This window comes from Ipomoea nil, unplaced genomic scaffold, assembly GCF_001879475.1.
Source record: "Ipomoea nil cultivar Tokyo-kokei standard unplaced genomic scaffold, Asagao_1.1 scaffold2845, whole genome shotgun sequence".
Lineage (NCBI taxonomy): Eukaryota > Viridiplantae > Streptophyta > Magnoliopsida > Solanales > Convolvulaceae > Ipomoea > Ipomoea nil.
The window spans coordinates 5,348,568-5,362,756 of NW_017619273.1; the positions used below are offsets into that span (position 1 = coordinate 5,348,568).

A 14,189-nucleotide genomic window follows, 5' to 3' on the forward strand; every position below is an offset into this window, starting at 1 on the left:
CAACATTTTTAAGGCATGGATGTGTGGAGTGATCCTTGGGCAAAATTTTCAAGAACTGTTGAACCTGTTTCTTTGTTAAATTTTATCATTATAGCAATTTTAAGGAAAAAATGTTTAAAAAAAAATAAAATTTTTTTTGGTTGTCTCCCATGAAAATTAAGGAGAAGCACGGAAAGAAAGAAAGAAAAGAAGCTAATGGCCGTAGGTTAGTAACAATAGAAGCAAATCCTTCGGAAAATAGTGGAAGGTACAACTTTTAAAGCTTAGGGTATAAATATTTTGGGCTGAATAAGATAATAGAATTAAGGGTATAATAAAGAAGTAATCAATTTATAGGTATCACCTAACACAGTAACACCCTAACAGCAGGGGAAGGAAATTTCTCACGGTCAACTCTTATCTCTTAAGAGATGTTAGAAGTTCGAACACCCTCTATGAAAAAAATCAATCTGACGTGTACTTTATCTTTTAATTAGGCCGGCCTGATGCGAACGAAGATTAGTCTGAATATAGTACGGGCTTAAATGTGCCTCCTACAATTAGAGTCTTTTCAGGACCAATCAGGACCATGTCTATACAATTGTATGGACCATAAATAAAAAGTATATTTTTAATATACTAAAGGTACATTGTTTTTGTACGTAAAATATATTTTTTAATTAAGTATATTATTTGAATACTGAAAGTACATAATTTTATATATACGATCAAATAATGTACTTTTAGTACGTAAATAATGTACTTTTAGTATATTAAAAATGTACCTAATATTCATGGTTCACACAATAATTTGACGTTCAGGACACCTCGGGGTCTAACCTAAAAAAAGAACAAATATCTTGCACCGAGTAAATTATGTTTCTATGTAATAGCTTGCAAGAGGTAAATCGCTCTAATAATAAGACCTTGTACGATGAATTCGACCGAGAAGGTGTTGCAAGAATATAATTGTACTTGTGACCTTCTAGTAAAAGAATTATGCTTAATCTAGCATAATTCTATTCAGCTACTCCTTTTCGGGACGTTTAATAATAAATCATGAAGTATATATGGCATTATTATATTTCTAAAATATTTGTAAAAACCAATAGTAGTTCCATCACTTGGAATTTCACCAAACAAAATAATTTGTCTTGAAAAGTCAACCCTGGCCTCATGACTCATGAATTGCTTCAATTTTAAAAGGAAAAATACTAAAAAGAGCGATCCTAATATAGAAAATCAAATTCCCAATAAAGTGAAAATTAAGTCAGCGACTTAATAATCAATTACTATTTCTCCATATATGGACATCATTTTTTATTTGAAACTTTTATTTGGCTATAAATCGTTTTATAATTCATTAACATCATCTAATTATTATGATATCATATACGGGGTTAGAACATACTATTTTTTTTTTTTTAATAGGAAGTTTAATTATATAGGGATCAACTTACATGGACAAAATATTTTTACAAAAATCTTTCACTATATGAAGAGACAATATATAATTCATATATGATTAATAATTAGATTTCATTTTTCAGTTATGGTGAGATTGACAATTTTATGGTAACCAATGAACAAAAAAAGTTTTATAAAAGACGAACAATTTTGATCTTTGTAGCTTTATATTTTATATAAATGTAATGTACAAACAAACATACCATTCAAATTGTATTAGGCGTCTAGGTACAGCTCAATTGGTTCACTAATCTAAAATAAGTCGATAACCATAGCGTATTAATTGCGTAGGTATAATTGGTACAAAATTAAGTAAAACCCTAAATTTATATTTTTATAGCAACATTATTATTGGTAGGGAAATAGTTTAGGTGGACCAAAATGGATTAGATTATTGATTTGACCTAATTTCTATAAATTGAGAAGCAGATCAAAGCTCCCCAACGCTGTTACAACAAGTCATTTCCTTCTTCTTCTTCCTCCATTCTCCATTCCCAAAGGCAAAATGAGATCCAAAACCCAAAACTCCATTATTAATCCCAAGCTCATAACCATAGTCTTTTCATTCCTATTCATAGCAGTAATGGTTCTTCTAAGAACTTCATCACACCATTCCAGTCCCATCATCACAACAAGCACTGCAGAATGCACCAAAATCTCACCATCCCTAGCGGATGCACTGGTCCACTATGCCACCACCAACATCACCCCACAACAAACCCTAAAAGAAATCTCAGTTTCCCTTAGGATCTTGGAGAAGAAATCCCCATGCAACTTCTTGGTGTTCGGCCTCGGCCACGACAGTCTGATGTGGTCGGCCCTCAACCACGGGGGCCGGACCGTGTTCCTGGAAGAGGACAAGTCTTGGATTGATCAGATCAGGAGGCGGGTGCCCTCCTTGGAATCATACCACGTCCAGTACGATTCCAAGGTGTCCCGGGCCGACGAGCTGATGGGAATCGGAATGGGAATGGAGTGCAGGAAAGTGGTGGACCCACGCGTTTCGAAATGCGGGCTAGCCCTAAAGACCCTGCCGGACGAGGTGTATGAGGTTGATTGGGATGTGATCATGGTGGACGCCCCGACCGGGTACCGTGATGAAGCCCCGGGGAGAATGAATGCCATTTACACTGCTGGATTGATGGCTAGGAATAGGGAAAATGGGGATAGTGATGTGTTAGTGCATGATGTAGATAGGGTTGTGGAAGATAAGTTCTCCAAGGCTTTCTTGTGTGAAGGGTATTTTGTTGAAGAAGAAGGAAGGATTAGGCATTTTAATGTTCCCAGCCATAGAACTAGCTTGGGCAGACCTTTCTGTCCATAGATTCTAAGGGTGTATTTGATCAAGATTTTTATAAATCTTAAATGATCGAAGGTATTTGATTAGAAATTATTTTCTTTAATTATTCGGTTTTGATGCATACACTATTACTTAATTACAAGAAGGGACAAACAAAGTATGGTATTTGCACTTAGAGATGAGAATAGACCGGGTCCCAAATAAGGACCTACAACTCAGTCTAATTTGATAAATTATTGTGTACAACATAATTCACAGAATGTTGTGTGGATCATAACAAAAAAGTACATTTTTAATATACTAAAAATACATTAATCATGTATTGAATGTATATTATATAAAATAATGTACTTTCGGTATTCAAATAATATATTTTCCTTGAATATAATATACATTTTTAATATACTAAAAGTACATTATTTGTATATTGAATATATATTATTTGATAATATAGTCCACACAATAATAATTAGTCTAATTTTCACTTAGCTCGACTCGACATTTTTAATAAAAAGGCCAAACTTGACTCTTCATAAAGGCCCATTTAGGTAAATAGGCCAAATCAGTATTTTTAAGGCTATGTTGTAGGGGCATACATGCCTAAACGGTTAAAAAAGGCCAGACTTAACTCAACATTAAGCCCCATTTAGGTAAATAGGCCGAATCAATATTTTTACAAACGTTATGCCATGGAACCGTGTTCACCATGGCACCGTTATCTTTTTTTTTTTTTTTTTTTTTTTTTTTTTTTTTTTTTTTTTTTTTTTTTTTTAATTACGTGACTGCCTACACATTCACTTTGGAACCATGCCTACACATTCACTTTGGAACCATGATATTATGAATTTTCTGTTATGAGATTATGAATTTTCTGTTATGAGATTATGAATTTTCTGTTATGCGATTATGAATTTTCTGTTATGAGATTATGAATTTTCATTACATTCATAATTTCGGAGTTTCGGACATTCATAAATTATGAATTCATGCATGCACATTCACTTTGGAACCATGCCTACATATTCCCGTCCGAAATCACGGACATTCATAAATTATGAATCCATGCCTGCACATTCACTTTGGAACCATGCCTACACATTCACTTTGGAACCATGAGATTATGAATTTTCTGTTATAAGATTATGAATTTTCTGTTATGAGATTATGAATTTTCAGTTGTGAGATTATGAATTTTCTGTTATGCGATTATGAATTTTCTGTTATGAGATTATGAATTTTCATAAAATTCATAATCTTATAACAGAAAATTCATAATTTGATCAGTAACGCGCCGTTAACTCCACATCCGCGATTTTTTTTTTTTTTTTTTTTTTTGCCTAAAAACGACGTCGTTTTGACTTGTGTTCACCATTCTCGGTGAACACGATTCCACGGCATAATTTGCGATATTTTTACGCAAATTATGCCGTGGGAATGTATTTACCATGCTTGGTGAACACGATCCCAAACGACATCATTTTTACCATTTTTTTTAGTTAATGTGCTGTTAACGGCGTTTTGCATTCTATGTTCAGATTATGAATTTACATTTATTAATTATGAATTTTCTGTTATGAGATTATGAATTTACAGTTATGTAATTATGAATTTTTTGTACATTCATAATCTTATAACAGAAAATTCATAATCTCATAAAAGAAAAATATTTATTAAATTATGAATTTTCTGTTATGAGATTATGAATTTACAGTTATGTAATTATGAATTTTCTGTACATTCATAATCTCATAACACAAAATTTATAATTTCATAAGAGAAAATTCATAATCTCATAAAAGAAAATTCATAATTTCATAACTGTACATTCATAAATCCATTCCTGCACATTCATAATTTATGAGTGTTGAAAAAACTTGCGCGAAGAGGAAGTGAAACCGCAAAATGTGAATATGAAGAAGAAAAGTCGCGCTGTTAATTAAAAAAAAAAAAGATTGGTGGAAGATAACGATGCCCGTAGGCACCGTTACCGTTTGGGACTGTGTTCACCATCCATGGTGAACACGGTTCCATGACATAACGATTGTATACTTTTAAGGCTATGTTGTTGGGCATACATGTCTAAGAATTGTGGTATAGTCTGAGTTGTTTATTGTGCAAGATCTTATGACTAGGATTTAACATGCGTTACAACAAGCTTCCTTATCGTCGTATTTCTTCTTCATTTTCCATCGCCGGTCGGGGGTTGTCTCGCCATGGCTTCAGGTTAGTACTTTTCATTATTATTGTTTTTTTTTTCTTCGTTTCATTAGAGTGTGGTTTTGTTAAGGTTGTTAATTAGGGCGTGTTATTAGAGTTTGTTTGTGTTGTGTTATGTTGGGCTTTTGTCGTCAATATATAATAGTTTCATTTCCAGCAGCGTTTGTTGGTGTTCGTTGGTCTATGAGGATAGGGTTAGGAAGGAGTAACTGTGCATTGATGCGGGTGGAGTGGTGCATCATTAGTGTGGTGGGGGTAGTGGTGTGTCGTTGTTGAGGATGGCGGAGTCAATGATGGGGGTGTGCATGGTTGCGTTGAGTGTGGTGCATAGTGTGGGTGTGAGGTGTGCATTGTTGCATTGATTGTAGTGCATATATCATGGGGTATGAGTTATTGGGGTGGTGTGTTGTGTTTGTGAATGTTAGTTGTCCTATGTGTTTCATTCAGGTTTGGATGTTGTTGAGTTGGATACAGGTGTTGGAACAACTATGGTTGTAGCAGATGGTTGTCAAATGGAGATTTCACCAGGATCAACGAAGTACTGTGCTCTAGAGCGTGACGATGCAATCAAGCCGCACGAGGATGAAGTTAAGTTTTATAGGCAATACACGGGTGGTTGGGTTTGATGTGAGGCATGTTAGATATAGAATAATCTAACTATAATAAACCATAGTATACGAGAAACCTGACCTCGTATGATAGAGGAAACGTAGCCGTGTTGATCTCCAGCCATAGTTGATGTTCCTGTTGTATTGCCTCTTAACGGTAGACCGTCAGCCATGTTTTGCCTCAGACCTGACTCAGAACCAGAACCCTAGATGGTGTATTGGTATCTACTGAGCAGTCTGAGTACCGTAACTGAATGTGCTAACATCCATCATCCAGGATTATATTAGGCACAGAGTTTGGTTGACTAACAACTACTAGTTATTAAGTCCAACCAGACCACTTAATAAGCCTAGTCAACTTGCACCACTTAATTAAGGCCCTAATATATAATATATAATATATATTATAAGGGAAAATCTTACAAGGCATAGTATTGTTAACAGAAGTAGGGATGATGAGATTTCTTTGAAGTATATGGTTTGCAGTAGGGAAGGATTTAAGAATAATCCTGCAGTGGTTATGCCTACTATAGGTGATGGGGATGATGTTGGGTCTATTACACAGAAGGGGCATAGGATTTCTAATAGGGTAGGGGCAAGGCCAAAGTAGTACTTAAAAAGGGTATGCATGGTGGTTTTGTTGTCTTTTTTAGGAGCGTCATAACCATTGTTTGTGTTTAGAGTTGTCTATGTTGTTTTTGAAGGTGAACCATAAACTTGAAATTGGGCATCAGATATTCGTTGTTAATTGTGTGAAGGAAAATATTGGGCTTGTTAGGTTTTATAGGTTGTTCAAAGATATGGTTGGTGGGAATTCAAATGTAGGGGCAACTAGTATTGATTTCTGGAATTTCAAACGTGATCTCCTAGAATATATTGTTGACGGTGATGCACATTTAGTTATCGATATATTCTTAAAAAAAAAAAAACAAGAGATTTGTTCGTTTTGAATATGATGTTGGTGAGCATGATAAGTTGCATCGTATTTTTTGGGCTGACCTTGTGGTGCACCAGAATTTCTCGTTCTTTGGGGATGTTGTTTCTTTTGATGGTACATATTGCACAAATAGGTATGTGCACGTCTAGTGTCCGGGTTGTGCATTTATGCGGTATAATTGGTGCATTTGTGTTGTTTTATGCATGTATAACTCAATTTTGTGTTGTTTACTGGTGTTTATAACCACAAGAGGTGTGTTACATTTGCTACTGAGTTCTTAACAAAGGAGGATATAGAATCTTACGTCTAGTTGTTGGAGAATTTCAAGAAGGCAATAGAACATGTGCCAAATTGCATTGTTAAGGATCAAGATCCGACTATGAAGATTGCAGTAGCAAGGGTTTTTAATTCTACATGTCATCGTTTCTGCATGTGGCATATTATGCAAAAAGTGGGTGAGAATGTGGGCCGTGTTATGGCTAAGGATGAGGCTTTTCGGCGAAAGTTGAATGATGTTGTTTGGAATGAAACGATGTCAGTTTATGTGTTTGAACTGAAGTGGAGGTGGTTGATGGAGTATATATGGTTTGGTTGACCACAATTGGTGCTGTGAATTGTTTGAGCTACGGTCATTTTGGATTCTTGACAATTTTACGGAATGTTTATGGTGGATTAGTTCACACCATTTCCCGATTTGAAGTGGAGAATAACTTGTTTAGGAGTTTCATGAATCATCATTCTAGTTTAGTTGAGTTTTTTTTTATGCATTTTGAGAGTGCAATTGATGCATAATGAGTCAATGACATACACAGTCTAAGCTCAATGCTGATTGTGAGGGTTATTTTTAGATTTTAAGACACTGTTGTTGGAATTTCATGTTGCATCAATGTACACCATTAACATTTTTTATGAGGTTCTGGTTGAGATTTTTGCATGGTAATTTTCATGCAGTGTTATTACGGTTTGTCAACGAAGGGATTCCGTTTGCTATGAGATTAAAGGGGATGGCAACCACGCATTTTGTGTTGAACACAAGTCAAATGATAACACTATTACTTATAACTCTAAGATCTTTCAAAGATTTGGGTAGTTGTGTAGTCACATATTCTTGGCGTATAAATATGCTTGGGTAGATCAATTGTATCCCTTCGAACTATGTTGTGACGTAGTGGACTAGATATGCTTGCTGGATGGAGCCACTATTGACCAAAATGTTTCTGAAGAGGCAACTAAATCTCTTATTAATCAATTATGGTGTGAGATTTATACTTGCATTTGATTGGTAGGTAAGCCATGAACTCAAGCTTATGATGGATTTGAGGGGGTGGAGGGAGAGCAAGATCTTTTAAAAAAGTCAAGCTCTCTGGCAAAGACGACATTGGTATACTAGAAGACTCGAATGGGTAGGGGCGAGATGGGTAGAAGAAGAGGGTAGAGAGTGCTCGGTTACCACACAGTGGGAGTAAGGGGAGAACTGTATGAAGTGTGAGAGGAAGTTGTAGACATATTGAAAAAGGGGGGAGAGGGGAGGAGATGGAGGAGGCGGAGCACACTTTTTGGAAGTGTGTGGAAGAAGAGAGTAGACAAGGGTAGGAACTGCTTGGAGGGGAGAGTTAATTGACTTGCATTGTTGAAATAGTGGAGGGTTAAGAAAGCTTGGAACGGTGAAATCATAGAGGTGAAAAAGTGAAAAGGGGTAAATAACTTGGAGGTATTTATAAGGAAGGGGGAGGGGGTTAATGGGATCGTGACACATGTCAATAGTTCGATGGTGTGACATGCAAATAGACATGTGATTAGACATTTGAAGAGAAGTGAAACTTGTTGAAGAAGCCAAGTACAGATGAAATGTTCTGATTTATCTGGCATTGAGCATTAAATATGCTTTAGTGAATAGATCATGGCATGAAAACGCAACCGACATCTAAGCAGCTTAATAAATAATGCAAATAAGGCATGAAAAATAGCCAGCATTTGGACTTCACAATGATTATGGGGAGGCTTGGAAAATGGTTGAAATGGTCGACCCATGAAAAAGTTGTTAGCTTTTTGGGATCCCCTTGAAAAAGTGGTTGGATAGAAGCATTCTTTCATGTCCCCTTGAAAAAGGGATTAGCATGTAGCTCTCTTTTACCATTCATTGAGGTGATCGACAAGTGTTCCTTTCTCTATGTTTTTTTTTTTTTTTGTGTGCCATTAAGTCCACAAGCCACAAGAAAGTGGATGAATAGATGATGGGTTGGATACAAGTGGACCAATATTCACCCTCAGACCAGGTGGTCAGACTTTGCCCAAGTAGTTGGCTAAGGCCTAGTGTGGTCTAAAACTTACAAAACACGTTATAACATTTGTGAAAAGTGCAATTGGAAAGTCTTGGTCTAGTTTTTGGAGATGATTTTTATTATTGTTTTGGAGATTATTTTCCTAATGTTTTAAGGGATCAACTTGTAATTAATGCCCTTGATTTGAGAGATTTACTTTCAATATCTAGTTCGTGTCCTTAATTGGTAGTTTGAGATGTTTAAGTATAATGCAAAAAGGCGGCTAACGGAGTAATGAACTCACAATTTTTTTACTAATAGCAATATCAATTCCTGTTTCTCCGAGTATTTTTTAGCATTATACTTTGTTTCTGACTGGTTGCATTAACGAGTCAGCGACTATATCAGTCATAAAATCAACATATAGTAAATGTCATTTTAGAAAATTTCAAATATATCAATATTAATATTTGATAATAGATAACAAGAAATTAAACAAGAAATAGAAGGAACTTTTTACTCCGTATTTGTGATTAAAGTAAAAGAAAAACGGTATAATAAAAAGAGGTGAATTCAGTAAAGGGCGAGGGGAATAAACAAATGACCACATAAATGCACACTTTATCCAAAGGTGGTTTGGTGTTTTTTAATCAGTTAATTTTTTAATTTTTTTTTTTTTTATAAAAAAAGTAGTTTCAAGCCAACTATCATTTAGTTTGATAACATCCCGAATACCATTTCAAATGGATGGTCATAGGTTTGAACTCCGGTGGTGGGGGCTTAGATTTTCCGAGCTTAAAATTCTTTGGGTTGAAAAAATATTCAACAAATATTACCTTGTAAAAAATAATAAGTTATTTGACAAGAATAACTTGGTTGGGAAAATTAGCTAACATGTTAAGTGGTATCTTAAAAATATACTCCGTAATAATTTTTAAAAAGGTATTTCAAATATGTGGCTTGTCTAAACTTTTTAAGAAAATTTTTTATTTTCAATATACCCTTACTACTTGCAAACAATAAAATATAAATAAATGCCAAATGAATAAATGGACAAATTTTACATATTTCCCACCTATTTGGGAAAAAAGAATTTAGCCACTCCAACCTTAGAATAACTTTCTTACTTTTCCAAGAATAACATTTTGAGTGAGAAAAATGCTTCTTATCTCTATAATTACCACACACACGCTCTCTCTCTCTCTCTCTCTCTCTCTCTCTCTATATATATATATATATATATATATATATATATATATATATATATATATATATATTTAATGCTACTAACTCTATTAGATTGTAGCATCTGTTCATCAATTGATTATATTCACTACATTTTCTATTATCTTTTTTGTGCACTATTTTTTAATTAAATATCAAAGTTAAAATACAAAATAATGCTATATATTTATTTACCAAGTATTTTATTAATACCATGAAAAAATTTAAAAATTATAATTAATAAAGTCAATCATATTAACTACTTGAAGGATTTGTTGACAAAGAGAGTATTCAAATCACAGAACAAATTGAAGTGAGAATTACCTCGCAATGTCCTTGTTTGACAATCAGCAGTTAGCGGTTAGCGTTAGCGGATTTGACCAGCGAATTATATCAACGGTTGGTAAAAAGATATTTGAAAAAATTAACTGTTTAGATTAACATATAAAATGACCTAAGGGTATACGTATATTTAATAATAATAATAATAATAATAATAATAATAATAATAATAATAATAATAATAATAATAATAATAATAATAATATAATAGTCTTGGTACCCGGGTTGGATTTTCATTTGAAATGTTGTGAGTTCGAGCCTCTGTGGAGGCGTTATTGGTTCTTTGTGTTTCAGTAGGTTGAGAAAGTATGAACAGATACTACATTGTAATAGAGCCAGTAGCATTCAAAATAATAATAATAATAATTGTTTTTAAAAAATAAAAAAATATAATTAAGCCAATCATATTAACTACTTGGGCGATTTATTGACAAAAAGAGTATTCAAATCACACAACAAATTGAAGTGTCCTTGTTTGACAATCAGCAGTTAGCTCTTCAATATTAGTATATATTTAATATTTTATGCCCTAATTTTTATTTGCTCTCCCTTATGTCCCGTATTTGATTTCAACCATACCTATACAATTATTTTATTGACAATTATAATCAATCTTGACTATATTATCTTGCATTTGTAAACTTAGAATTACTTATTTAAATACACAAATTTAACATTCAAGTATCTATGCATGAACAATTCCAATATAATCTTGTCTTGATATACCTTAAAGTACTTATTTAAAAAAAAAAAAAACATTGGGCATTATCCCAATCGCGCAATGCGCGTAAAAAACTAGTATACTAATAAGTTTCTCACCTTTTAAATTCTTAGAATAATTTTAAACTTTTCTATGTACCAAAGTGTTTTTTTACTATATATCACACATAACTTTCCCTGTTCTAATAAAAATGTTGAATGTTGAGCATACAATAGTCATAAGAAATCTTTAATAGCTAATAACATTACATAACTCATTAGTTCCTTTTTTAGGGCATCTTTGTAAAACTCTCTGATCTTTAAGGTATGATCTTTTAGGTATGTATAGTATTCTGTTTAGATACAATTGAAGGCATAGAAATTACAAGATCTTAGACAATCTTATATACCTCACTTTATTTTCTATTTTTTACTGGACATTTTATAACTTATTGAACCTGCTAATAAATTGGAAAGGTTTTGATTTAAGTCATAATTTGAAGACTTTTTAAAGATTACACATTATGACACACAAATATAGACTTCTTGAACGGAGTCATATACTCCAAACTTATTACACACATGATCACAATCGAGTGCTTTGAACATACATTTTTGAACATTCGAACACACTTAAATCTTGAACCTTGAACTTTGAAAGACTTTGAACACAGTAGAGTACTTTGAACATTTGAACACACTTAAACCTTTAACCTTGAACTTTGAACTTTGAACTTTGAAGGACTTTGAACATCAAACAACCTCAAATTGGAACTTGAGCACTTTTCATTGCTTGAGGCTTGGGACACCCCATTGTTGGAAAGTTTTGAAAATAACACAGGGCGTATAATTATGTTGCAAGGAAATGGAAAATGAAGAAATGGAAACCAATGACATTTTAAAAAATATATAAGAAATGAAACGTGGGACATGTGCAAATATATATATATTTTAAAAAACATAGGGGTATGTTTGTAATTTTTTTTCTTAATATACATAAATATTAATTATTTCATAATTAAAAATATTACACTAATAAATAAAAATAGTGCATCATATCACTAATAAATAGTAAATTATAGCAATGAGAATTAAACCTTAGACCTTTCCTAAAGCAAAATCATAACTTGTCATCCAACCTAGCTAACTCAACTTTAGTTGTTTATATATATATATATATATATATATATAGATCCATCGTATGTGAATTCATCTCCACCAATATCCCAAATTATTTTACATCCGTGAGAGCATTTTCATTTTTTAAATTAGGGACTAAATTATTTTTTTTTTAAAAAGGGTTGAAAATGCATTTCAAATTTTTTTATATGGATCATTTTTTTTTTTTTTTTAAATGTAGGGCTAGAAATATAGAAATGGATTTCCAACTTGGTTAATTAGGAAATTACCATAAACTTTTTAAAAAATTATTTTTCATTATTAAAAAACGACACATTTTCGAATGAGCTAAGTTTCCACGAGTTTCAAAGATAAAACGTTACAGTGAATTAATATTTGCACGAAATTTTCATGCAACATATATAGGTGTGTGTATAGAGGGTGTCTTCTCATTATCAATAACATCACTTCTGACCATTTTTTTTTTTTTTTTTTGAATGTCACTTCTGACCATGATTTATAGAAAATTATGAAAAAATCGAAATGAGGTCACGAGAGGGTTTCGAGCAAATCTGGAAAGTTTTATCAAAAAAGTCGTAGGGGATAGAAAGGTTTGATTAAGTTGAAGACTTTTTAAAGATTACAAGTAACTACACATATATATACTCATACACTAATCTTGAGTGCATTAGTCATTATGTCCGACGGTGAAAATCATGTATACACCAGAAAAAAAAAAAAAAAAAAACTAATCTAGAGTATTTCATGATTAAAAATAATCAAATATTGCACATTAAATACATAGAATACTAGGAGACACAAGCAATAAACTCAACAAAATCTATTCTTCTCCAAAAAGGTTGAATCTCAACCCCTACATCCTGACCCGACAGAGTATTTAGAAGGATGTATATTGCTCAGCAAACATGGCCAAATACCGGTGTGCACAAGGGATCTGTCCACTTTGGGCATAATCCCTACACTGCCGCTGCCAAGATTCAAACCGTGGTGTCTTCTCTCAAATACTGCCTACTGAACTAGTGAGCTAAGCCCGTGCAACTCAACAAAATCTATTCTAGTATACACATTTTCTAGTTTGTTGAGCTCCCAATATCACTTTGACCCTATTTGGTAACATAGTTAGCTTATCAGTTAATTTTGACTTATTATTTGACCACTATTAGTTGTTTGACTTGATTAAACAGCTAATACGAGTGTTTGACTAATTAGCTTTTTGTAATAGCTTATTGCTCTAACATGCTAAAATTTAAAAAGCTACTCAAAACAGCTTTTTCAATCACCTTTCTGAAAAAGTCAATTTGCATGTAATTAACTATCAGCTAACAACTAACTTACCAAACATCTTTATACAATCAGCTAATATTATCAACTAGTCAAACTCACTAAATCAATAAGCTAACAACTATCAGTTAATAGCTATTACCAAACAGCCCTTTGTTAGTTTGTTGAGTTAAAAAAGTATGATTAATCCAACTTAATCACTTTGTTTTCAAGTATGCTGAGCTCCCAATATCACTTACGCGACTCGTGATTTACCTTTGCAATGTCTCTAAGAACGAAGTCATGTAAGCTTAAGATTAGTCCAACGGAGTTAAAATTATCTAAGTATTAACAAAAATTCAATTTTTTCCAACAATGTAAATATGTGATAAAACATATAAATCTAACCGCTATGTTATTTATAACAATAGACTAAAAGTATTCTAAAATTCATGAAATGCACTATAAACGTAAATCTTTTTTTTTTTTTGGGATAAAAACATAATTTTTATTCAACCATATCCGGCGTCAAATTTAAATCTTAAATGTGAATTTCAATCATAAACAATAAATAGTATTGCAAAAATTGCATAAATTTATGTCCGAGTTTTTAAATAAATTTGGTTAGAAATTGCATGAAATCAGTATGTCAAAAAAATTGAATTGCTTTACATAAACAGCTGGCCGTCCTAGCTCAGTGGTAGAGCGCGTGGCTTTTAACCACGTGGTCGTGGGTTCGATCCCCACGGACGGCG

At 33.0% G+C, this 14,189-nt stretch overlaps 1 protein-coding gene and 1 non-coding gene across 2 annotated transcripts; both read left to right on the forward strand.

The window, feature by feature from the left end:
* Positions 1-1,920: 1,920 nt before the first annotated feature.
* LOC109160020 (glucuronoxylan 4-O-methyltransferase 3-like) lies at positions 1,921-2,778 on the forward strand. Its single transcript, XM_019308130.1, has one exon. The coding sequence runs from the start codon at positions 1,952-1,954 to the stop codon at positions 2,768-2,770; it is 819 nt and encodes a 272-aa protein (XP_019163675.1). The 5' UTR covers positions 1,921-1,951; the 3' UTR covers positions 2,771-2,778.
* Positions 2,779-14,117: 11,339 nt separating this feature from the next.
* Positions 14,118-14,189, forward strand: TRNAK-UUU. The gene has a single exon. It is a non-coding gene; the product is annotated as a tRNA-Lys (tRNA).

Excerpts from the sequence above, each read along its gene's own strand:
- LOC109160020 (XM_019308130.1), top strand. The coding sequence starts at position 1,952 with ATGAGATCCAAAACCCAAAACTCCATTATTAATCCCAAGCTCATAACC.